General features: G+C 49.2%; 1 protein-coding gene across 2 annotated transcripts in view; it reads right to left on the bottom strand.

The window, feature by feature from the left end:
* Positions 1-24209, bottom strand: part of RARB (retinoic acid receptor beta) — a 396214-nt gene that overhangs the window by 20506 nt on the left and 351499 nt on the right. For both annotated transcript variants that reach the window (XM_077760724.1, XM_077760725.1), the window contains exon 4: positions 5720-5880. In XM_077760724.1, the coding sequence (XP_077616850.1) occupies positions 5720-5880 (161 nt within the window). The remainder of the gene's footprint in view (positions 1-5719; positions 5881-24209) is intronic.

The following is a 24209-nucleotide window of genomic DNA, read 5'->3' as shown; positions in this document are numbered from 1 at the left end:
AGCTTCAGCAGCAGCAAAGCCCAACCCTGCCACGAAATCCAATTATACGGCCATTCTTGTCACGCAGAAGGGTCCGCCCCCCCTTTTTTTTTAAATCAAGGAGGCGATGCAAAATCTTCCAAACAATGAGCAGTTGTGTCTCCCAGGGAACCGGGCCGCACCTGCCGGGGGCCCCCCCTTCCCTAGGCCCGAATTTGCCCGTCGACCGCCCGGCAAGGCCGCTGGCCACGGCGTGGGTGCAGGACGCCCCTGTCTTCCACGCCCCAGGTCTGCGCCCGCGCAACGGCCCCCAGTCCGTCTCTCACCGCACTCTCATCGGGAGGAGCTGTTCTCACCCCATTTGGCTGGGGCGGCGGCTGAGGCCCAGAGAAGTCACGTCATTTGTGCGAGATGCCCCGCTGTGGAGTGCGGGGCACCGGAGTCCCAGGAGGCAGCCCTGTGGCAGTGTTCGCGCCGCCCGCGCCTTTACGCCACGTCACCCGCCCTCCCGCTGCAGGGTCACCTCGTATTCTGCTTCCTGGCCCGAACTTGCGGTCTTCTAGCGCCTGTTGTTGCACTTGCGATGTCCCTCCTGGCTGGAAGTGCTGGATGCTTCCGGGAGGCGGCCAAAGGATCCCTGGCACCATTATGAAAGGAACATATGCGCCAGGCCAGCCTCTCCCTCTCTACGGCCAACAAACACGCCTCTAGGCACTATGAGGACATGGCCTTAGGACTGTACCAGCTGGGGGACGTCCGTCGGTGGGAGGAGGGAGGCACAGAGGCCCCCAGCACACGTCTAGCATTCTCTTAGAACTGGATTCTTCCAACAGGTGGGGAAAGGCAGCGTGGCAGCCTTCCAGCCCCGTGGGGGCAAGGACTGGCATGGCGCAGCCTCTGGGTAGACAGAGCCGAGTAACAGCCGTAGGCGGTGGGAAGGGGGCAGTGATAAGGATCTGGAAGCCAGGACCTCCCCAAGAGTTTCTTGGAAGTCGGCCTACAAGCAAGCACGATCTCCCTGAAGGTGACGTTTGAGGGGTGCCCCTGCACCCCCATTGCCTCAGATTCTGGACATGAGGCTCCCCTGGACAGCTGCAGCCCCTTTAGGGCTGGTGATCTTAGAGATTCAGGGGGACCTTAGTGGAGTGTCCGGGTACAGCCACAGGAATATACCAGCCGGAGGGTGTGGATCAAGGTTCCGGAGTATGTCCAGAAAAGGATGGATTATGGGGTGGACTCAGCTACTCTGAAAGGCCACTGATGGCTTCTGGAACTCCAAGGGCACATCTGAGAAAGAACCAGAGCTCCGCCCTGCTGACTGGCCAGGCACGGAGCGGCCAGGGCTCACCCTCTTGGCATTGCTTCTCCTGCCTAGAAACCTCGCTTGGCTCTCTATTGCTAATGCTCATACACTTATTCCGCCAGCCAGCCCTGACCTATCTCCTTAGGCTCTGCCTCAAGTCCTTCCTTTGCCAAACTCCTGGCCATGCTCATGCGATTCCCTTGACCAAAAATGTCTTTTCCTTTCTCCACCACGCAGTGAGATCCAGGGAATGCAGCACAGTGCCTAGAGGGCATTTTTCATTAAAAGCCAAAGACTTGTGATGTGTACTGCCAGAGGTTTCTAAAAGCTCGCAGAGCATGTGACAGCATTGGATTTTCAGCCAGACTTCACAGAAGAGCTGTCCGCACGGAAGGGTAAACGTTGGTGCGCTCCAATTCCATGCTCGGCAGGTGTTACGGGTTGAATTGCGTCCCCCTCCCCCCAAAGATATGTCGAGGTCCTAATGCCCCGGAACTTCAGAATGTGACCCTATTTGGAAATGGGGTCTTCACACAGGTTATCAGCTTAAAATGAGGTCATGAGGTCAGACTCCATCTAGTATGACCGGTGATGACAGGAAACGTGGACAGAGAAAGATGCGCGTGGAGGGAGGGTGATATGGAAACGCAGGGACAGGAGATGATCACGTGAAGACAGAGGCTTGGAGTAATGCTTCTGCAAGCCGGGGAGTGCCAAGAATCGCCCTCAACAGCAGAAGCTATAAGAGGCAAGGAAGGATTCTTCCCTAGAGCCGTCAGAGAGAGCATGGCCCCGCTGACATCTTAATATTGGACTTCCAGCTTCCAGAGCAGAGAGATAATAAATTTCCATTGACTTACGCCACCCAGTTCGTGGCACTTTGTTATGGCGGCCCAAGGAGATGAATACAGTAGGGATACAGTAAACGTGTGTCGGAAAATCAAAGTGCAGTGATACACACAGGGCAGGTATGTTTACTGGCAGGAAACAGGCTCACCAAAGATAAGAGCTGGTTCAAGGTCAGACAACTGGGAGGTGGCAGAGTGGAGATTAGAACTCTGGCCTCGCAACGCCCCCATCATCCACCCCCACCAGGTATATCTCTCCTGGGGGGAGGAGGCTGACCTCCCCAGTGTCAGGTTCTGATCCTTGGGCTGATCCCAGTGTCAGTTTTCTAGAACGAAGGCCAAGTCTGTAAATGGCCGGAACCACTCACAATACCCTTCTTTTTCTTAAGCACTCGTTTCCTGGTAGGTCTTTTGGAGGGCTGCGTAATGTTTCTGTTGGTGGTCATGTTTCTGAGTTGATTAAGGGCTCTGTAAATCTCCACAGCGCAACCACACGAGTCCTGTGGAGGGCAGCATATGTCCACACCATGTTCATCACTTGCTCGAGAGGGCACCTGCCCATTTCACAGCTCTCTCCACCAGGCCCTGCTCTGGGCATGCTGGTGCAGCCGTCTCACTTAGCCTTCCCAGCAACCCCGTGGGGTGGGCACTGGGCAAATCCACTTCTACAGAGGAGGGGCCGAGGCTCCTGTGGTGGATCCAAGGTCACCCAGTGCTGTGGCCCAGGCAAGACCCCAGGTCTACGAAGCCCCCAAACCCAATGACACAGTTGCTGGAGTTGGACCTACAGAAGCAGAGGGAATATCCTCGGAGCTAGGACGCTGCCTCTGGGTTGCTTCTTCGTTCTGTTTTGGAGATTCCTCTAGAACTAGGGGCCCCTGCCCTGTTTCCCACCCTTCCCCTGGGATCCCCTCCCACTCCTCCTGGTTTTTGCAGGGGTGGTCATTGGTTAGGAATCTTCCCAAGGACACTAACTCTGAAGCTTGGAGGTGAGTGCCCTGGCCCAGGCCGGGCGTGGAGGGTGGGGGGTGGGGGGAGCATATGTTCCCGCCTCCCCACCCATTTCTGCTGCCTCCTTAGGCCTGACCACTTGTCCCAAATCTACCCTAATTTGAGAAGAAAAAGAACTACTCTTTCAAAGGTCTGTCGGTGGGTGGCTAGCTGCCTTTTTAATTCCTCTCTGCCCACTTATTCCAAAGGCATCCGACAGGGATGCCAGGCTAGTGAAGACGGCAGGAAGTTCCCTCCAGTGGGAGCAACTGGCTGTCTAAAAAAAGCTCTTTATTAAAAAAAAATGCTCAACTCGGAGCTAAGAGCTTGCCGAGAATGTGTTATGGCTGCTCTTATTTATTTATATCCCCACCCACTTCCAGAAAGGATTTGAAGTTGCTTACAATAAAAACTGAGCTAGATCTGTGTATGGGGAGTAGAAATGAAGAGAAAAGCCAGATGAGAGGCTGGATCAGAGCAGCCTTGATCCCACAAATGGGCAGAGTGCTTCTGGAAGGAGGTCGGCTGCCCTCTAGTTAAGGATCATCCTTTGGAGAGGGAAGTGGGTTTCCATTTTCCCTGTTGGATCAAAAGAGGTGCAGAAAGTTCCCACAAAGTGCCTGGGATGATGGGGATGGACAGTGTCTCCCCAGAGAGAGGTGGACGGGGAAGGGTCCTTTTGGATCCCTCTCCAAAGGATGATCCTTGTCCCCAAGGGTCTGGGTGAGCCCCAGAGTCCTCCCGGGTCTGGCTACTCAAGTCCGGCTCATGGCCTTTGCCATGCACAGCATGGTCACCGAGAAGCTGGTTAGAAACACCCCCGCCCCCATCACTACCCTGACTGGCTGAGTTGGAGTGCGCACGGCAGTGAGACGGCCAGGTGCTGCCAGAAGCAAGCACGCCGGGGCTCGGGGAGCACCACTCAAGGTCCTCCCTGAGCCAGAGTCTTCCGTCTGGCCCCGTCTAACGCTGCTGCCACCCCTGTTCGGCCTCGTGGGCACCCAAGAAGCTGCCCCAAGGTGTTCTTGAGCCCATCTCCAGCAAACCCTCCGGGCCTGCCCCTGGTTACTGCTCCGTTTCACAGAAAAGCAGTGACAGCACCCCTCCCCCAAAGTCACGTCCGTGAGCTCCCCCTGTGCTCGCTGCTCTTTCTCTCTCCGCATCACTGTTTCCGCTTTATCTTCAGGAGCTCTCACAGTCTCCTCTTTCCAGCATGCCAGTCACCCACCGGCAAAGGCTATACTTGGGTTTAAAAAATTTTTTAGGGGCACCTGGGTGGCTTAGTCGGTTAAGCGTCCGACTTTCGCTTAGGTCATGATCTCGCGGTTCGTGGGTTCGAGCCCCGCGTCGAGCTCTGTGCTGACTGCCAGCTCAGAGCCTGGAGCCTGTTTCAGTCTGTGACTCCCTCTCTCTCTGACCCTCCCCTGCTCACGCTGTCTCTCTCTCTCCTAGAAATAAATAAAAATATGAAAAAATAAAAATGAAAATAAAATTTTTTTTAAATGCTTATTTTTGTGGAGGGGGGGGAGGCAGAGAAAAAGGAAGAGAGAGAAACCCAAGCAGCCTCCATACTGTCATCATGGAACCCGATGTGGGGCTCCACGCACAACTGTGAGATCATGACCTGAACTGAAATCAAAAGTGGGCCTCTTAACCCACTGAGCCACCCAGGCGCCCCAGATAATGGGATTTTTTTAAAAAATACATTTTCCAGCATCTTGGGCAAGCCACATGCTACTTAAGGAGGCCAGAACAGCATTCTAGTTATATTCAATCATTTGTTCGTTCATTCATTCAACAAATACTTAATTGAGTACCTATTATGTGCCATGCCGTGGAAATCGGTATCAGTGAACATAATACAAGCAAAACCCAGTTTAAAAAAATTGAAGTACTTCCTGGGTCGTCCATGACACGTCCTGGACCAGATCAATATATGCCACCCATCCTTGAGCCCACATCCTCTCCTCCTACCTTCTCTGCATATCTACCAGCAGCAAAAGCCATTTCGGGTGCATCGGGCACTCCCGCCTTCTGGGGGAGGAGTCACGCCTGGGCCTTCCCCAGCCCTGGCTTAGGGGTTGGACACCCTCTCTCAAGCCAGGCCGTGGCCCAGTCGCGGGCCCCCATAATGTTGGCTGGACTGTACAGCTGGATGGGTGCTTTTACAAGCCTGCCCCCTTCAGGTGACACTGGGCTCTGTCCGGGCACCTGTCATGATTGGTGCAACCCCTCACTGGTTTCACTGGTCTCCCTCACCAGACTGTATGTCCCTCTGAGGAGCGACCTTCTCGTAGTCACTCGTGTCGCCAGTGCCTTGCACACAGCCTACAGACAGGAAGTGCTCAGTCTGTGTTTCTTGAGTGCACACAGGCTTGTGTGACTGGAGCGGGGGAGACATCCAGCCTACTCAGGGAGAGTGCAGAGGCTGCCACGTGGATGGGGGTGACCACTGCGTTGCCCCGCTCAATCCACCGGCATGTTCTGGGCTGAATTTGGGGGGACATCCCCTCCAGGGCAAGGGGAGAGGGAAGGAGGGAGCGAGCATGCACACAAGGCACCTACCCTCCCAGCAGCCTCGGGCGGAAGCATCTCTTACCGTGGTGTATTTACCCAGCTGGCAGAGCGACGGGAAGGTTTCCTGGTGAGCTTTTCGGATCTTCTCTGTGAGATCGTCCAGCTCAGCTGTCATTTCATAGCTTTCCGTGCATTCCTGCTTCGAAGGCTCCTTCTTTTTCTTGTTCCTGTCATTCCTGACAGCTGGAAATGAGAGAGAAGTCAAATCAGGGGTCACAAACGGCCGGGCCTGTGTGGCCTGAGCTGGAAGCTTCCATCTCCTGATGCTGCCGGGACTCACTCGACACTTAGAATAGGAACAGTGGGAAAAGGTGCCATGAACACATTTCCCAAGAAGAGAGGCTTGGCGGCCAGAGGGGCCAGGCAGAGAGGAAGGTTTGTCTGTGTGTGTAACTCCCAGGTGATTCTTAAAGAGTGACTGTAAAGATCACCCAAAAGGCTAAGAGCCTCAGTTCGCTTGGATAGAACTTTCTATGTGGACTAGTCCTCAAAAGATGGATTTTTCAAATGCCCCCTCATTCCCACCCCGTTGTTCCCCCACCCAGTTCCAGAGGCTCCGAGGGAACCACTTAGGCCTGGGAGACACATTGCTGAACAAAAGCCTTGTTGCATCGTGATTCATGATTCCTAGCTAAGCCTTCTGGTTTTGTTGTTGTTGTTGTCTTTTAGTTTTCTGAATGGACTGACGCTTCTGAAGAGAGTCATCTTAAAGGCGATAGGACAGTGATTTTTGTCCCTTCATGCTTTTCTGCTTCCTAGACTTTTGGTATTAATCATATAATCGTTTATTATTTGTAAATACTATACTAATATATTACATATTATACACATCACATATAATATTTAAGTAAAATATTAATACTCATTAGTTAAAAAATTATTTTAAAATAATCATTTGTGCATTATGAGCCCCTGGCCTGAAACACAATTTGTCCATTCATTGGCTTTTTCATCTATAGCCGCTCGATTCCACATCTTGTCTGGCCCACTGACCCCTGGGCAGGGGGTGTGTCTTTGCCTCAGCACTTTCGCAGCTGAGCGCGGTGCCAGGATGAGTCAGGGCCCAGGATCTGGGGCTGTGGAAAGCCACGCTTCCCCTCACAGCACACAGTGCTCAGATGACTTCAAACCTGACTGTAATGCAAAGCTCTGGCCTCTGGCTAGGATCTCCTGGGGCAGGAAACCGAAACCCAGGGAGGCCAACAGGTAAACCTAGACTATGCAAGCCCCTTCGGGGAGTCTGCGTTCCCCGGGGACCTGGAGGTGGCCAGGCTGGACACCACCTGGCCGTGTATGCCACCGCCGTGACCTGCGAATCTGTGCTGCAAAATGACCCGGGTCATAATCCGATCTGCCCTAAGAGGATTTGGCTTGTGTTGCCTCCCCTGAGAGCACCCACGGTGATCTGAGAAGTGGCCATTCCCGGGTCTACACTGTGAGGATCCCGAGGCCCCATATGGGGCAGACTAAAATGCAGGCTTGAGGAACGCAGCAAGGCGGAAGGACAGGGATGGGGAGGGGAGGGTGTGAATGGTACTGAACGATCCCAGTGTCTGCATAAGTCACTTACTCCTGACAGGGAGGGAGGGCAGCCAGGGAGAGGAGTCCCATTTCTTTTTTTTTAAATTTATTTCTGAGAGAGAGAGACAGAGACAGACAGACAGCGTGAGCAGGGGAGGGTCAGAGAGAGAGGGAGACACAGAATCTGAAACAGGCTCCAGGCTCTGAGCTGTCAGCCCATAGCCAGACGCGGGGCTCGAACCCACGAACCGTGAGATCATGACCTGAGCCGAAGTCTAACACTTAACTGACTGAGCCACCCAGGCGCCCCTAGAGTCCCAATTCTTGAGCACCTTAAGCACTGTACTGGGAACTGTACACCTCACTGAATCCCCTTATCAGGTAGGCGATTTTAAACTCATTTTACAGATGAACACACTGTCAGAGAGACTAAGGAATGTTTACACAGTCGACAAGTTCTTTCTTCACCTGGATTCACTCACTCACTCTGAAGGGAGTGGACATGTTTGAGAAGAAAACACTACCTCCCCAGAGGATTTTCTGCCCCCAGGACTCTGAAACGACACTGTTCTTTGGCTCAGAACATTTCCAGATTAAGGTGAGTGGTAAAGACGGGTGTGAAATAACTTGGCCTCCAATGTATTCCTTTTCAGTGTAGACTGGCCAAGTGCCCAGACCATTCCTAGCAGGTGTGGGATGCAGGGGGAGGGCAGCATGTGGTTTAAAGCAGTTAGAAAGCAAAGAACACAGTCAGCAAAGGAGGGAGCATGAGGGAGGAAGGGGGTAGCGCATGGCAGTAGAGACGCCCCCGCGGCTCTCCTCAACGATGGGGTCTGGATCTGTGAGGGGAGGCTGGGGTCTGAAGCCTTGTGTGTTCACCCCAGGCTCTCCATGCCGGTCAGCGGGCTTTCCTGGCTCCTTCCCATGACCCTCCTCGTTTGCTAACACAAAAGTCCTATCTGAGCTGTGAGGGTCCTTCTAAAACAGAGCTCTGAGGAAAGCAGTCTGGCAGTCCCTTGAAAAGCTCAACACAGAGTTACCACATGATCCAACAATCCCGTTCCCACCCAAGAGAACAGAAAATAAGTGTGCATGCAGAACTTGTACACAAAGGTTCATGGTGGCCCTTCTCGTCAATAGCCCCACAGTGGAAACAACCCACTTGTACATCAACTGACAAATGGATAAACCATTGTGCTACATCCACACAGCAGAATATCACTGGCCATAAAGGAGTGACGCACAGAGCCCACGTCACAACGCGGATGAACTGTGACAACATTATGGTCTGTGAAAGAAGTCAGCCACAAAAGGCCACATGTTATGTGACTCTATTTATATGAGATGTTCAGAGAAAGCAAACTCATAGACAGAAGGCAGGTCAGTGGTTGCCAGGGGCTGGGGCACATGGAAGATAGGAAGTGACTGCTAATGGGACTTCTTGTTAGGGAGAAGTGAATGTTCTGGAATTAGACAGTGGGAATGGCCATACAACCTTGTGAATATACTACAAACCACTGAACCGCATACTTTAAAATGATGAATGCTTTGCTCCGAGTTATACCTTAAAATAAGAACAAAAACCCAGCCCCTTGAGGAGGCCACAAGTCACTGAATATGAGGAATTGTTCCGACTGGAATCAGAAACCAAGATGGCACCTCTGACCGCTTAACACAGCAGTGACAGTAATGCCACTTTTTGATTGCTTAGCAAGGACCAGCCATTGCCTTAAGCAATTCAGGAATTCTAGTTCACTAAATTCCACAGTGAACCGGGTGAGGTAGGCATTAAAATTCCACTTCTACACTCTCAGAAGCTTGAGGCCCAAGATCACCCTGTTTGAACGTAGTCAAGCCAAGATTTCAGTGGAATATACAAAAAAGCAGACAGAGGCACCACACACACACAATTACCCAGAATCGCATTCCCAGGCAAGTCTGTAGGACCTTGAGAAGTGTCTGTGCTTCTTAGCATTCTGCTTCACTGTCCCTCATCCACCCATGGCCCCCTGGCCCATTCCCTGGAAAACTCATGTGGGAAAGACAGACCTGGAGGTTACCTGGGAGGCGGGAGGGGCACTCCGTGAGCTGCCCCCATGGAGTATCTGTACCAAGCCCGAAAGTGAGAGGTGAGGTCAGGTGGGAAGGGGACCTTGGTGAGCTAGCTGTAGCAGGGCACCGAGTGGGGGCAGTTGGGTTGTGCAGACGGCACCCGCCATTTGCAAAAATAACAGCTGTAAAGCCAGAGCTCTGTCTTCTGCACTTTGAGGCCCAAACTCGGACCCTCTTATCAGCTGCCTGGTTGGCAGGGGACAAGCATGTGACACCACAGGCTCCCTTCCAGACAGCTCCTGCCCTTCTGAGGCAGAGCACCCCTCCCTCTGTCTCCATGACCAAAGGGCCCCTGGGACTCTTGGGTACTCCTCTCCAACTGCAAGACACGATGCCCCCCTGGGAATGACACCCCCCAGCATGGAAAGGTTCCTAAGTTGATGGATGCATCTCATAAGCATGTGGCTTCAACAACTGCTTTGCTCAATGGTTTTAAACTGGCGTGGACTGCAGATGTGGTATCTGGGCTATGCATGGGGATGGCTCCCAAGAGCTGCCGTGATCCAAGAGGTGATGCAGGACATGGGGCACTGTGAGGGCCTGGGGACAGTGGCTTCATCCACCTTCGGGGGACTCATGGTCAGCAGCGTCTGCAGCAGGGTAGGGGCTTAACCCCTTGTAGGGTACTGGTGCGGGGCAGGGGGTGACGCAGGTGCTGCAGGGAGCCAGCTACCCGGGGCATACGCTGGCTCCACCACCATCCCGGGGGATTCCGCCCCTCTCAGAGCCTCTCCAAAGGCAGCAGCGCCCTCCCAGAGATGCACGGACAGTCTGCTAGGCGGGAAACAGCAAGTCTACCATCAAGGTGCATACGGCCTGCCATACAGGAAGAAGAACTGAAGGCCCTTCCATGTGCAAATGGTGGACCCGAACACTGACGATCCGTGGGCTTTATCACAAGGTCCAGGACTGCAAGTGGCAGTGATGCTTCTCAAGAAGCCACCTGGTAGCGACCCCCAAATGAACAGATGGACTCATTTCTTCATTTTCTGGCCATTCATTCATTCAAATGGTGTTTGAGCATCTAGTATGTACCATCTGCTGCAGGGATGAAGTAACGGTGGAGCCACACAGGTGGTCCCGCTGCCGGAAAGCTCACTTACGGTGACAGCCAGACATTCATCACCCGACAGCAACATGAACAATAATAATGAGAACACGGCATCGCTATTAGTGTATGTACCGGGACTTATCCCAGAGAACTCTTTCAACACTGAAACTGTTAATTCCAGATACCCAAGCAGCTATGGGGCACTTCCGGAAGCTTTCTATTCATATTAGGCCATTCAACAACCTCATGCCTATCATTATTATGCTTATTTTGCAGATGAGACAACTGAGGCACAGAAAGCTAAGTACCCTGTCCAAGGCCTTGCATCTTATAAATGATGTAGTGGGGATCTGAACTCACAAAACCTGGCATCAGAGTCCTCATTCTTTTTTTTTTTTTTTAACATTTATTATTGAGAAACAGAATAATAGAGCATGAGTGGGGGAGGGGCAGAGAGTAGGGGAGACATGGGATCCGAAGCAGGCTCCAGGCTCTGAGCTGTCAGCACAGAGCCCGGCGTGGGGCTCGAACCCACAAACTGCAATATCATGACCTGAGCTGAAGTTGGATGCTTAATTGACTTCTTAGTTAAGTGCCCCCAGAGTCCTCATTCTTAACCACTGTGTTTGGTCACGGCATACACATTCACAATTCTACCACATGGTGCCGTGAAGGATGGTGCATGTGTACCACTGGCGTGTGTGTGTGTAAGGGCAGGGAGGCCTGATCCAGGATGGGGAAGCTGGTGCTGGGAAAGGAGAGGACCAGCTGAGGGGAGCGAGGGGAAGGCAGGTGGGAGCCTAGGGAGTCTGAGCTGCACAACTGGACAGTCAGCTCCAAAGGCTGCCTGTGATGTTGGTGGCTGGGTTCTGGGTCCACTCCCACGGAAGTAATGCTGGCTGGCATGGGCACCAATTTGCCTCTGACGGACCCAGTAGTTGACCGTTTATTTTCACACACAGTGCATCCCTGGAAGGCATGGTGGTGGTGGGGGGAGTACATACCACTGCTCAGAGCCCCTATCACAAGGTGGGGGCCAATTACTCTTGCACAGAGCCCTCCCCTCCTGGTCTGAATATCTGGATGGCCAAGGTCCCATTTTGTCTCTGACTCCTAAAGGTTGAATACAGTTTCTGGCCCACATTGGGGGCTAAAAAACTGTTCTGTGAAGGCCAAGGTGAGGACATGGGGTCTGCCCTGTGTGCAACAAGAGCCCCCCGAGCCTCTTCCTTCCAGAAATCAGAGGCCTCATCTCCACGTCAGGGCCCACGGGGCATTTGAGAACTACTCTCCACCCCTGCAGTGGGGCCAGCAGGCTGATGAAGCAGGAGGGGCATCTGAAGGGTCATGAGTGTGATTTACACACCTGCGAGAGCCGGGCCTGATGTCTGCAGAGCGCTTCTCGGACGCAAGGTGCTCCATAAAATATCAAGCATTCTCCTTGTGAGGGCCAAGCGCCACAAATCAGATTTGGTGGCGTAAAAGTAACATATTTATGATCCACTATCATATTGCAAATGAAATGAATGTAATAAAAGTGTCACTTATACAAATACCTCTGATGTACGGATCTCGACCTATGAATATGAAAACAGACACCCAAGCACTTTTATTTGAATGTCTAATCATGGAAATAAATGAAGTCATGTTCATTTTAATGTGTGCACTTGTGCATGTATCTAGAATATTGATTTCCACGCACATAATAAAAATGTAATGCGGAAAACATGCAAAAGGTGTGGATTTCACTTGGATTCAGGAAGAGATGAAAATCCTTCCCGAAAAATTCCATGACTTCAAAAAGAAAAAGAAAAAGGAAAATACAATTGACAGTGGTTTTGCCCATAAAGTTCCCTGTGTTCAGTTTAGCAAAGGACGCATAATGGTCTGTTTATTCTTGTTTGAATACTAAGGTCTGGAATTCGTTCATCTTGACTCTTCACCCCGCTAACGGCAGAAATAATGGGTCACGGTTGGTGAGTTGAGCTATCTGGTTGCTGTGCATGGGGGAGAGCCTGTAACTAACATACCCATACACTTAACAGAAAACCACAAACAGAGTTTAGTCTTGGTTTAAAAAGAACTTTTCTGAATTAATTACGTAAATAAACTGCAAGCCAATGGATTTGAAGGCAGGTGGGTCTATGACTAATAGGGACAGACATTTCCCATTATTTCAGGAGTCGGGGTTGGTGCTCAAGGTGGAGCACCGCAGGTCCCACGGTACACATGGGTGGAGTTGGGGTGAGTGAATATTCAAGATCAACATCTCCTTAAGGGTGGACACCGTGTCTTGTACATAACACACAGCACTTGCCATGTAAGCACTAGTAGAAGTTTGAGCAAATACACAGAGAAAGGTTAGCGAATGAGGCTGCAATGCAAGCCCCCCGCCCTTCTGCGCAGTGACACACGCCTTTGGGACCAGACTGAGGGCGGGGCACCGCAGTGTCTGTTAAGTGAATACAGTCCTGTGATTGGACAGCTCCAACTGGGGGGCGGGAGCAACACGTGGGCAGGGGCTTGAAAAGGTGCTGTGCTCCTCCAGTTCCATCCCCACAAATGCGAAGTTTAAGGGATGGCCTAGTGGTCACAGTGACAGCGGCCGAGCAGGGATGCATACTTAGAATTTTTACGGAATATTAAATATGCAAGTCATAGGAGAAGTAGTTGGACATAACATTCTCAGAGTTTAACAAGGATCTACCAGCCTAGCTCAGCTGCTTACAGTTATTCAAAGCACTTACCGAAAATCCCCGAAATATCATAATGTACCAATGCCAAATACCTCTTTCTAGTTAAAGTGGTATATTATACTAATAAAACTTTCAAAACCATTTTAAACACATTTTTCTCTCCCTGGTCACTTTTCGATATGGAGATTTTACCTCCTCTCAAGTGGAGAGCCCTCCCTTTGTCTTTTATTTCCAAATACTTTCTTCCTCCTCTGTCTCGCCTGCCGTGGCCAGCCCTGTCGCGGCCATGTTCTGTTCTGCGCAGGCCCGGCGTGGTGGCCATCCTTGCAAGGCAAGAGATTTGGAGTTTAAAGGCTCTGTTACAAGTGACAGATCCTTTCCTTTGGAGGAGAGTCATATGAACTCTATGAAACATTCTAAGTTCAACTGCAGAGATGAGGGACCATAAAACATTCCTGCATGATCTATAAAAGCAGGATCCTTGACAATGAGCAGGTGAGAAGGTGCCCAGTGCCTCTAAGACACCTTCCTTTAGGATTAGTGGAGCTTCTTTGCATGTTCCCTTGGGCATCAATGGGCTACTATCAGTGACGGCTTTCCCCAAATCCTGTCCACTGGAGGCGGATGTGTCCATGGCTTTGTGCTTCTGGCAGAGGTAGCCCACATGACGACGGCTGAGAGGAAGGTCTTAACTGATGGTTTATAATTGAATGTTAAAAAATGGAAACTCAAGGGGCGCCTGGATAGCTCAGTCGGTTAAGTGTCTGACTTTGGCTCAGGTCACAATCTTGCGTTTTTGAGTTCGAGCTTCACATAGGACTCTGTGCTGACAGCTCAGAGCCTGAAGCCTAGTTCAGATTCTGTTTCCCTCTCTCTCTGCTCCTCCCTCCACTCACACTTTGTCTCTCTCTCTCTCAAAAATAAACAAACACTAAAAAAAATTTTTTTAAAAATGGAAATTTAAGACACAGAGGTTGCCCTCTGTGTCTTACTCAGGAGTAAACCCATACACCTTTGGCATGATCAGCTCATGTTGTTTGTAAGTATCTCCAGTTTAGAAAAATGAGAATTCAGTATCTGTTCCCGTAACCCATACCCACAGGCAGGAAGTTCCTTGTTATACCAAGCTGTTGAGTTCAACCTGCCCTCGTGTATCTGAAAGATGGGTGCCTTTTTTTTTTTTTAATTTGAACTTCTTTGTAAAAATGCAAGCAATCTCAGATTCGGGAGTCAATCATCTTCAAGTGAGGATCCATACATCTAGGGTACATGATGAGCAGAGATCCAGGCACATGGACTGCCTTTCAAAGCAGTACTGACTGGGGGGTGGGAGATGACAAAAAGAAATTTCTCAGTAGCAGACTGTTCCAGATGAACCTGTATCATGCCAAGTTACATGCTTCCAAATATTAAACAACAATTTCTACCATGATAAATTCTAATGGTCAAAATTTTTATTCCTGTTCTTTTCTAAACCCAAGTCATTTTCAGAAAATGGACTGCAGATGCTTGACATTTAAAAAAAATTTTTTTTGACATTAATGCATTTTTGAGAGACAGAATGAGTGTGAGTGGGGCAGGGGCAGAGAGAAGAAGGAGACTCAGAATCTGAAGCAGGCTCTGGGTTCTGAGCTGTCAGCACAGAGCCCGATGCAGGGCTTGAACCCACGAACCATGAGATCATGACATGAGTGAGCCAAAGTTGGACGTTAACCAATTGAGCCACCCAGGCACCCCTCTTTGACACTGTCATATTTTCCCTCTTAAAACATTTTTTCAAGGGGCGTCTGGGTGGCTCAATTGGTTAAGCGGCCAACTTCAGCTCAGGTCATAACCTCGTGGTTTGTGAGTTTGAGCTCTGCCTCTGGCTCTGTGCTGACAGTTCAGAGTGTGGAGCCTGCTTCCGATTCTGTGTCTTCTTCACTCTCTGCCTCTCCCCTGCTTACTCCCTGTTACTCTCTCTCTCAAAAATAATAAACATTTAAAAAAAATTTTTAAAAATGGTGTTTAAAAATAGAAAGAAGGTATTTTACTTAGCTTGGAGAAAGCTCTGAGAAGGAGGCTCAGCAATTCCTCTTGGGGAGTATGACCCTTTGACACACCCTGTAGAACTGGAGCATTGGATGGTGGCGGGGGGAAGGGGTGGTGCCTGAAAACGGGAGCCATGTTTGCATGGTGGTTTGACTGCAAGCATGGCCCCAATCCTCTGTGCCTTCCTATCACGCCCAGTTGGCATGGACTTTGCAGGCTTTCCCATCAAGAGGTGGCAACAATGCCACAGCCCACATATCTGGGATGGCTTGTGAATCACTTTAACCAACAGAATGCAGTCGAAGTTAACGTTATACCATTTCCAAGACATCTTGCACACTCGTGCCCACCCCTCTCCGAACCTCATCACAGTGTGTGAACAAGCCTGCTTGTGTGGGCTGACCTGCTGGAAAACGAGACACCATGCGGAGGAGAGGCCAACTTGTCCAGCTAAGACCATCTGAGATCAATCTAGAGCCAACCTGTCCAGAAACCTGGGCGAGTATTCAGGGAAGATGAGCAGAACTGCCTACCCCATCTGAAGCTGACTAGAGTCTCATGAGAGAGCCCAGTGAACCCAGAAGTACCACCGAGCTGATCAAAAGTTTTCTAAACAATAATACATGCTTATTGTTTCAAGTCACTGAGCTCGGGGTAGTTTGTTATACAGCAACAACTAGCTGATACAGTCTGGATAAAGAGTGTGTTTACACAACTGTGGCATGTACCCACGTATTCTCTTGCCCTGTGGTACGTCTGAATCACTGCTTGCTTTTATTCAGTGGTTAAGGCAAGAAAGAAGACAATTTGTTATCCTTCTAACACAAGGTTCAAGATCCTACCCGTATCTGTTACAACACACAGAAATTATGAAAATTTTCTCTATGGGTTTTAAACAAACATGAAAGGTACAATGGATAGGTGGGAAGGACTGGGCTAAAATTCCAAAGTCTTGCATTTTAGTCCATCATTTATTGCCTGTGCAAACTCAGTACATTCCCTAAATGTTCCTGAGCCTCAGTTTCCTCATCTGAAAAACAGGGACATTCTTTTTCCCCCATCACACATAGAATTCTGAAATCTATTTAGATATGTAAATAACTGCCACACACTGTAATATGTACTAAAATAGTGGGAGCCCAACACTGATGTCTTATTCACCAAACATTTATTGGGTCCTGAAGCTACTGAAAATTCTAAGTCAAATAAAGCACATTTTATTTCTCAAATGAAATGCAAAAGGTATATAATATAGACTGTGAGGGTTTAATACACATGGAATGTTTTGAAATGTGAAATGTAATACAGCAGTGGAGAAAGAAAAGAGAAAAAAAAATAAGGAAAATAAGGAAGGAGATATAGGAAGGAAGAAAGTGAAGGAGGGAGGGAGGAAAGAATTTTTAGCCAAGGTAAGAGCAGTGCTCCAGCCTGGGGCCCATGTGACTGGAGACTGAGGGGAGGATGGAGGAGAGGTAAGCGGAGCAATCTGTAAACTTTCAATGGGTTCATCTCGATGGCAGGAACTTCCATGTGAACTTGACTTAGTAAACAGATGTGGCCATGTTCATCTCCTTGGGCTCCAACTTTGCCAGATACTGACTGACACACCTGATGGATCTCTGTCTGCACCATCCGTGTGTCAGTGAGGTATCCGAGAGAGAGAGAGACAAATGTCGGCACATTTGAGGATGTGTGCCAAATACCCTATTTAGAATATTACTGTAGAGAAGTGCCCGCATGTTGTCCAATCAATTTCAGAAACCCAAATCATCAGAGCAAGGGTCTACAATATGAATGTGGGGATGAACATATTACATGCCTAGTTTAAATGAAAGACTCTCACCTTAAGGTATTCAAATGATTGATGCGAGCCTATATATCTCCGAGTGATTCTCACTGGTATCCCTGAAGCTCTAAGGCTTCTCAGGGTTTTCAGAATCACCAAATAAGTATTGTCCGGTACAGCTGGTGTTCTAAAAGCTTTCTATTAAACTTAATTTTTAAAGAATTGGCAATCCATGTATGAAGACATATGCTAGCCTACTATGGGATATGATTAGTCAGTTAACCAGAAGCATCTTTCCTATGGCACCGGGTGTTATATATAAGTGATGAGTCACTAAATTCTACTCCTGAAACCGTTATTACACTACATGTTAACCAACTTGGATTTAAACAATTTTCTTGAAAAAAAAGAAAAAACTATAGCTAGTCAGTTCAGTTTGAAAGCAAAAAAAGATCCTGATATAAAAATTTCTGAATTAACTTAAATTTACTGTTAATGTTTTTGAAGGCTACCTTAGCTCTCAAAGTTATTTTAAAGGGTTTTCTTACGATGGATGGGAGGGTTAGCACGGAAGTCTCTCTTAACTGTAGGGGATTTTTCATCCATCCATCCATCCATCCATTTATTAATCCATCATCCACCATCTATACATCTGTCTATCCATTCAGTTATTCATCTGTCTGTCCATCTATTAGTCCTCCCTCACCATTTTTTCCCTCCTCTGAGCTGCCTATCCATTTATTCATCCATTTGTCTAGCATTTCATCCATTTATCTGTCCAGGCACCCATCTATTTATCGATCCAGCCACCTATCTATTCACCTGTTTATTTAGTTTTTTTATCTGTTCAAATATGTTACTGAGTATTTTTAAGAGATTCCCACTCTAGTAAAAGATTGTCACCTAAGCAAATAAGTATCATGCGGTGAGTTCCATGTCAGAACATTAATTTGCTGACTGAAGCAGCAGGAATATGAATTCTAACGTATATGTTGTGAGATGGTACTTAGACCCACAAGACGAGAAAGCTGACAGTTCAGTCTGTGGGAGTCATGAAAACATCTCAGGGGAGAGGAGTCCTGAGCTGAGTGCCCTAGAGGAGAAGCCAGGTTCTTATTCATTCTGGTGTCCCCAGGCTGGTGTCTTTTCCAAGGACACTCAACAAATATTCAACAAAAATTCGATAAGGCTTAAAGGGGCAGGAGACACACTGGATGAAGAGAACAGTCTGCAAAAGGCCCAAGCGAGGGCACAACACAGTTATAGGGGAGGAGTCTGATTGCCTTCAAAGGACGGGTCTCAGTGGGGAAGCAGAAGAGGTGGGAAGAACGTTCTGGATGGGGGGCGGGGGGATACGAGGAAATGCTTCCAGGTTGTCTGTGTCAGGTTTGTAGGAGAGCAGGGTGGCTGGTGTGCCCGGAGGAAAAAGTGGAGACAGGATTGGTAGGGAGGAAAAATGAGATATATGTATCTCATCTATATCGGTATGCTGAGGAAGGGCGGGGGGAAGGGATACGCAGGAAACCCTGCAATGAAAACATGAGTTGGGCTTGGTAATGGGCTCAATATGGAAGATGAAGAAAAAGACTCGAAGCTAACGGTGCGATTTTAACGCTGGTACTGGCGTATGGATGGTATCCCAAACAAAAGGACACTGGGGAAGCCGATGGGGAACAAGGGATCCAGCGTGGGGCCGGAAGATAATGAGTCTGGCTTAGGGGGAGGGAACCAGCAATCCGGATGGCAATCCGGGAGGCTCCTGGAGTGACGGCACTGCGGATCAGGCCAGGGAACAGGTCTGAGGTTACATTTCTTAGGCTCTGAAATCTTAGGACCGGCTCAAGTCACAAGGGAGACAGACAACGTGAGAGAGAGGAAGGGAAAAATGAGGCTAAGGAACTTGTCCTTGGGAACTGCCAGCAGTTGGTGGGAAACGAACGGGACACAATGACACAATGACGGAGGCAGGCGAACGGCAGGCAGGAAACCAGGGATGATAAAAAAAAAAAAAGCATGGAGATGGATTTCCACGGAGAAAAGGATCTGCAGCAGCAGCAGCAGCCTGGCCAAGTGTCCACTGTGGCTGACAGTCAGAAAGAATGAAGAGGAAGCAGAGTTCACTGGTTTTGGCAATGGGGAAAGCGACGACTTTTGGGAGAACATTCACAGCAGGACCTTGAGGAGGGAAGCCAGACCGGGGGTGGGGAGGGTTAAGAGGAGGCCAGAGAAAGCCCTTCAAAACTCAACCTAGGAAAGACACTTGAGTCCAGGCACTTGAAAGCTTGTTTTTCTATAATCAAACCTGGAAGAGAGGTCAGTGGAAGCACCCATGTTTACAAACACGAAAAGCTGTATGAATCTCCCGGGGAAAGTGAAATTGTTCATTTTTGCAGAGGCCCACGGGAAGGGCAGGACGGAGCGGGGAGACCTTGGAAGATGCATTCGCCTCAGATCTGTCCACGCAGGGAACGAAAGCAAGAGGTGGCTTGAGCCGCGCGAGGCTGGAAGATGGGCGGGCCCTGCAGGCAGGGAGGGCGGAGCAAGTGTGGAGTTCCAGACAGAAGCGGCTTGGAAGGTCTGCACACAGGGCCAGGGCTCAAGTTCAGACTCGGGCTGGGCCGCAGCCCACGGGATCCTGTGAACATCGCCAAGGAGACTTGGCTTTTAGGTTCATTTGGGGTGACAGCGGCAGTGATAGGATCAGACCTGCCTTTTAGGAAGGTGGCTCTGTTCACCTTCTGGGGATGGAGAGAGCACTGAGCGGCTACTGGAGGCTCCAAGTGCAAGGAGATGGCTGTCTGAGCCGGGGAGGGGCTCTGGGGAAGGGTCAGGTTAGGGATATGTGGGGACAGGTGGTGGGAAGGGGAAAGGGGTGGCCAACTCGTGTCCGGGTTGGAGAATGACGAGGGGACGAAGAAGAAGGAACATGACGTGAAGACTTCCGGGTGCCTGTGCGCCTTAACTGTCACAGAGTCAGTCACCGACGGGGCCAGAACTCGAGCACGGTTCCAGCTCCACACCGTACACTGCTCGCAGAGTAATTCCTGAATTGGTTGGCTTTTTAAAAAGATTAGTGTTCCCAAGAATGTAGCACAGACTATAATTATAGGAATTTTCCTCCTTGGCCTTGGCTGCCACGGACGCTAGCGAGAGGTCACTCTCAGGCCGCATGTGTGACTCAAGGAAAACGTTAAAAATGAAGCGGCAGAACTAAGCCACAGCCCCCAAGTTCATCTCAGCACGTGAAGCGCCGGCCAGATCGGAGCCAACTTAGCCTTCCCTCGAGTGAGCTTATCAGTTTCTCAATATACATAAATCATCCCAAATTGTCCTCATTTGTGAAGGATTGCTAACATGCTATTTAGTTCACAAAAAACCCTCTTTCTGGCCTACACTATGTTAATTCTCAGGTACTTATTTCTCCAGAGAGTCGTTTGGAGAGGAAATAAAGCCATCTTCCCCGTCCTCTGCATACTTGGATGCCAGACACAAACAGAGAACCAAGTCTTTTTCCTGGGAACGCTTTGGCTGAGGGGTCAAAAACAAAAAAAAACAAAAAAAAAACAAAAAAAAATGCGAGAAGTCCAAGAAATGATACACGGCGTTCCTGCCAGACCTGCACAATCACTTCCCTCTGCCCTTCCTTTAACGCCCACACCCAGAACATGCTTTTACTCTCCTTTTAATCAAAAAGACATCTGCTCATGCCTTCTGTGGGAGACACAGGACTCAGCAGGGAGAGGAAAGCAGCGCCCAAAACAGAAAGCTAGACGGGAGTGGAGGAAGCCCACCTATTTCTTACTAATCTGTTGGCTGGGGTGCAACCATCAGGTCAAGACAGCGTTTGGGATCTATCAGGAAGGCAGTTCACACCCAAGAAACCGGGAGAGGACGTACCAGCGTGCCCTGGGCTACCTGCTGTCAATTCTAAATGTCGTCGTTAATTTAAAAATATTTACCTGGTGCCCATTATGTTCCAGGCACTGTTGCCTCTGCGCTGACAGCTAGCTGAGAGCCTGGAGCCTGTTTCAGATTCTGTATCTCCCTCTCTCTCTGACCCTCCCCTGCTCATGCCATCTCTCTCTCTCTCTCAGAAATAAGTAAAACATTAAAATTAAAAAAAAAACAAAACAAAAAGCCAAAACAAAACACTTTAATACCCACTTTCTCCCATGATTGCTTTCTGGGTTTATTTCAGTTATCAGGCAACATAGCAAGTGTTCACTGTTCTTTCTGCCCAGCCACAAACCCGTGAGCCATAGATGTTTTCTTCTAGGAAATCTTGCCTCCCTTGCCCTGATAATGGCCTGCAATGTTTCCAGACCCCTGGTCCAGAGGACATGCAGATGCTCGTCACCCAAGGACACGTGGAATGATGCGTTATTATGCCCCACAGCAGTAAGGGCAATAGTGAAACAGAGAAGGGGAACATCGGCTTCCACTCAATGGGGGGGTGGAGAGGGGAGGGTAAATCTTTGCATGAGAAGGAAGATCTGAGCTGAGTGGCAGATGAAGAACATTCTAGGCTGAGGGGAAAGACCTTGGGAACATGCAGAGACCCAGGGCCCTGAGGCTGTGGTAGTAGGAGGTGTTCCGGAGATACAAGAATATTTCATTTCTTGCCAAACCTCGTAAAAAGCTGGCCTCCAAACCTGCCAAGTTACAGTGACATCCAGATAGTCTCCTCCCCAAATTCTAATTCCTCTTCAATAAGCACTCACAGTTTGTCCAAAGTTATTGCATTATGTGCCGGTGTTCTGGAAGGCAGCTTAGTCAAAAAAGGAACCTCACCAAGAGCTAAATCGAATGCACGCAGAGCTGGAGGGGAAGACGGAAAGATCCTGGGAATTCTCTAAAGAAAAGCGATCTGCTGCCCTGCCTGTCATCCTCCCGGCACTGGAGGCAAAGGCCACCCTCCACCCTGAAGACTCCCATCCAACGCAAAGTCAGTAGGAGTTCGGAGAGCCAGCTAAGTGTATACATTGCCACCAATGGAGTTCTGTTTTATTTACCCAAGTCTGTCCTGGCAAAGCTCACGAAAGATGGCAGAGAACTATTATCTCCCTGGGAGTGAAATTTTCAAAAATTTAAGCACTGTTGCTTGTTGCATGTTTCAGAAGATTCATCAGGTGAATTATACTTGCACATCCTTCTTTGTAAGGCTTCTGTTTTTATATTTTAAGGCTGCAAGACACAAAATCATACCTTAAAGGGTCCATCATTAACTTTTCCTATCCTGACAGGTGACAAATGTATTTATATTTAAGGATATCTTTTATAGGAAATTTCAAACATACCAAAAGTAGAAAAAAAAATATATGAAATGAGCCCCCATCTACTCAATGCTCAGCGTCAACGATCAGTTTATGGTCGTGGTCTTTCAACTTCCATCCCTGCCTCCAGATTATTTTGAGGCAAATCTTTGACGTTTTCATCTGTAAATATTTCAAACTCCTTTCTTTCATCACTTTTGATCACACCTTTGCTTCTTGTGGGGGAAGGGGAGATATTATCCTTCAAGTAGATTTTAGTAGGGGGAGAGGTCAAAGGTGAGAACTGATCGGTAAAAACGCATGAGGGAAAAACCAAGGTCAAGGGGCTCGCTTGACCTTGATATACTCAGTGCAGAGGCAGCCATCCTGGAAACATCCAGAACATAAGCAGAGAGAACAGGCTGTCCTAACCACCATGGACATGAGGACGCTCCCCTCCTCTTTACCAAGTCCTGACCACATAACAACCAAGCTGCAGGGGCGAGGCTTGGCTGCCCCTGGCCCCACCGTCACCTGCCCCCTTCCTAGCCATTTTTATCATCTTGAGAAACATATGGCATAACTTTGCCTGCATCTAAGGATGGCCAGACCTTAAGCTGGAAAGGAGTGCTGTGCTCATAATCCTTTTCTCATTAATGGCACTGAACCCGCTGCCTGGCCTCTTCCCCCACTTACCTTGCAATCTTTTGACCGAATTCAGGAAATTGCGCAATGGTTGTTCAGTTCCAGGAACGGCCATTTTCAATCACGTAGATTGTTATTGCTACCATGTACCTTCACTGCAGAGGGACCCGTGCTCAGCTATGATTATCAGCCTCATCTCGTCCCAGGGCTCTAGCCGATGCCCACATTTACTTAAAAACAGCGAAAGGTCGGTGGGTCACGGGACTTTTTTAGGATGTATCCGGACTTAACAAAATAGCAAGAATTATGAAGCATGGTTATTAAAAAAGGTACTTCAAAAAGTACCTTGAGTGAACTAACTTCAAAAAGAAGAACGTTGGTGGACATGGATAGTGTTCTCCTCTCTGAGAGTTGTGGCTAGATCAGGAAAGCGAAGAAATGCTCTGCTCCGACACCTTCCACCGGGGAGCCGCACAAGGCCTGCTGAACGGATCCCCACCGCTGGAATCCCTAGCCCTCCCTCACTCTTCATGGGTTACCAAGTCCATGCCCAAGGCCTCCTCTGTCAAGCACACACACCCAGAAGGCTTGAATCCCCAGCACTAGCCCTGGCCTTTCTCCTACGCATCAGATAGGAGCATCTGTCTTCCCACTAGACATCTCCCAGCCCCTCACATTGACTGGCTCCTCAAAGGGACCCTGAGCTGCCCTCCTTGACTCCTCCTCCACGGACGCCGCCATGTCTGTGACCAGAACCACAGTCCATCCAGGGGCCCAAATCCCAGGGAAAGAGGCAGGCCCATCCTCCTCTCTCCTTCATCCTGTGTGTCTACCAAGGGCCACCTAGTCTACCTGCTGTTGCCCAGGTCCCTTCTCTCTCTGAATGATGCTTTGCAGACACTGGCTGTCTGTAGGCAGCAGGAAAATACAGTGCAATAAGAAGTAAAAGTAAAAAATCTTACTGTTAGAGCTAAAACGGGCTATTTCCACAGCTGTATCCTTATGCTCTCTTGCTAGGGCCCCATAACACTCTGTGAACTCAGATAACCTTTGGTCCGTACCACAAGGACATCATTTAAAGCCTCTCTTTCCCACTATAAGCACCCAGCCCAGACTGTCACTAAAGCCTTTTAAAAATGTCTTTTCTCATTAATTTTATAGGCCATCTCTTTCTCAACACCTTAATACAGACAGACAGACAGACACACGTGCGTGTGCACACATACATCCTTTCCTTGGGGCTCCAGGAAATTTCATGGTGGTAAAGCAGCATCAGGAGCTGCCATTTGCAACAGTGTAGAGAATTTTACTGCCAGTGTAGACAGCTTAATTACAAAGGTGTCTTCACTCTCTCATCCTACATTTATTTAAGCACCAAGTACTCCCAGATGAACCTCATCTTATTTGGGGTGCTATGA

This window comes from Crocuta crocuta, unplaced genomic scaffold (assembly GCF_008692635.1).
Source record: "Crocuta crocuta isolate KB4526 unplaced genomic scaffold, BGI_CrCroc_1.0 scaffold253, whole genome shotgun sequence".
Lineage (NCBI taxonomy): Eukaryota > Metazoa > Chordata > Mammalia > Carnivora > Hyaenidae > Crocuta > Crocuta crocuta.
Note: the sequence above shows the minus strand (reverse complement) of the source record. Positions and strands in the feature narration are given on the sequence as shown.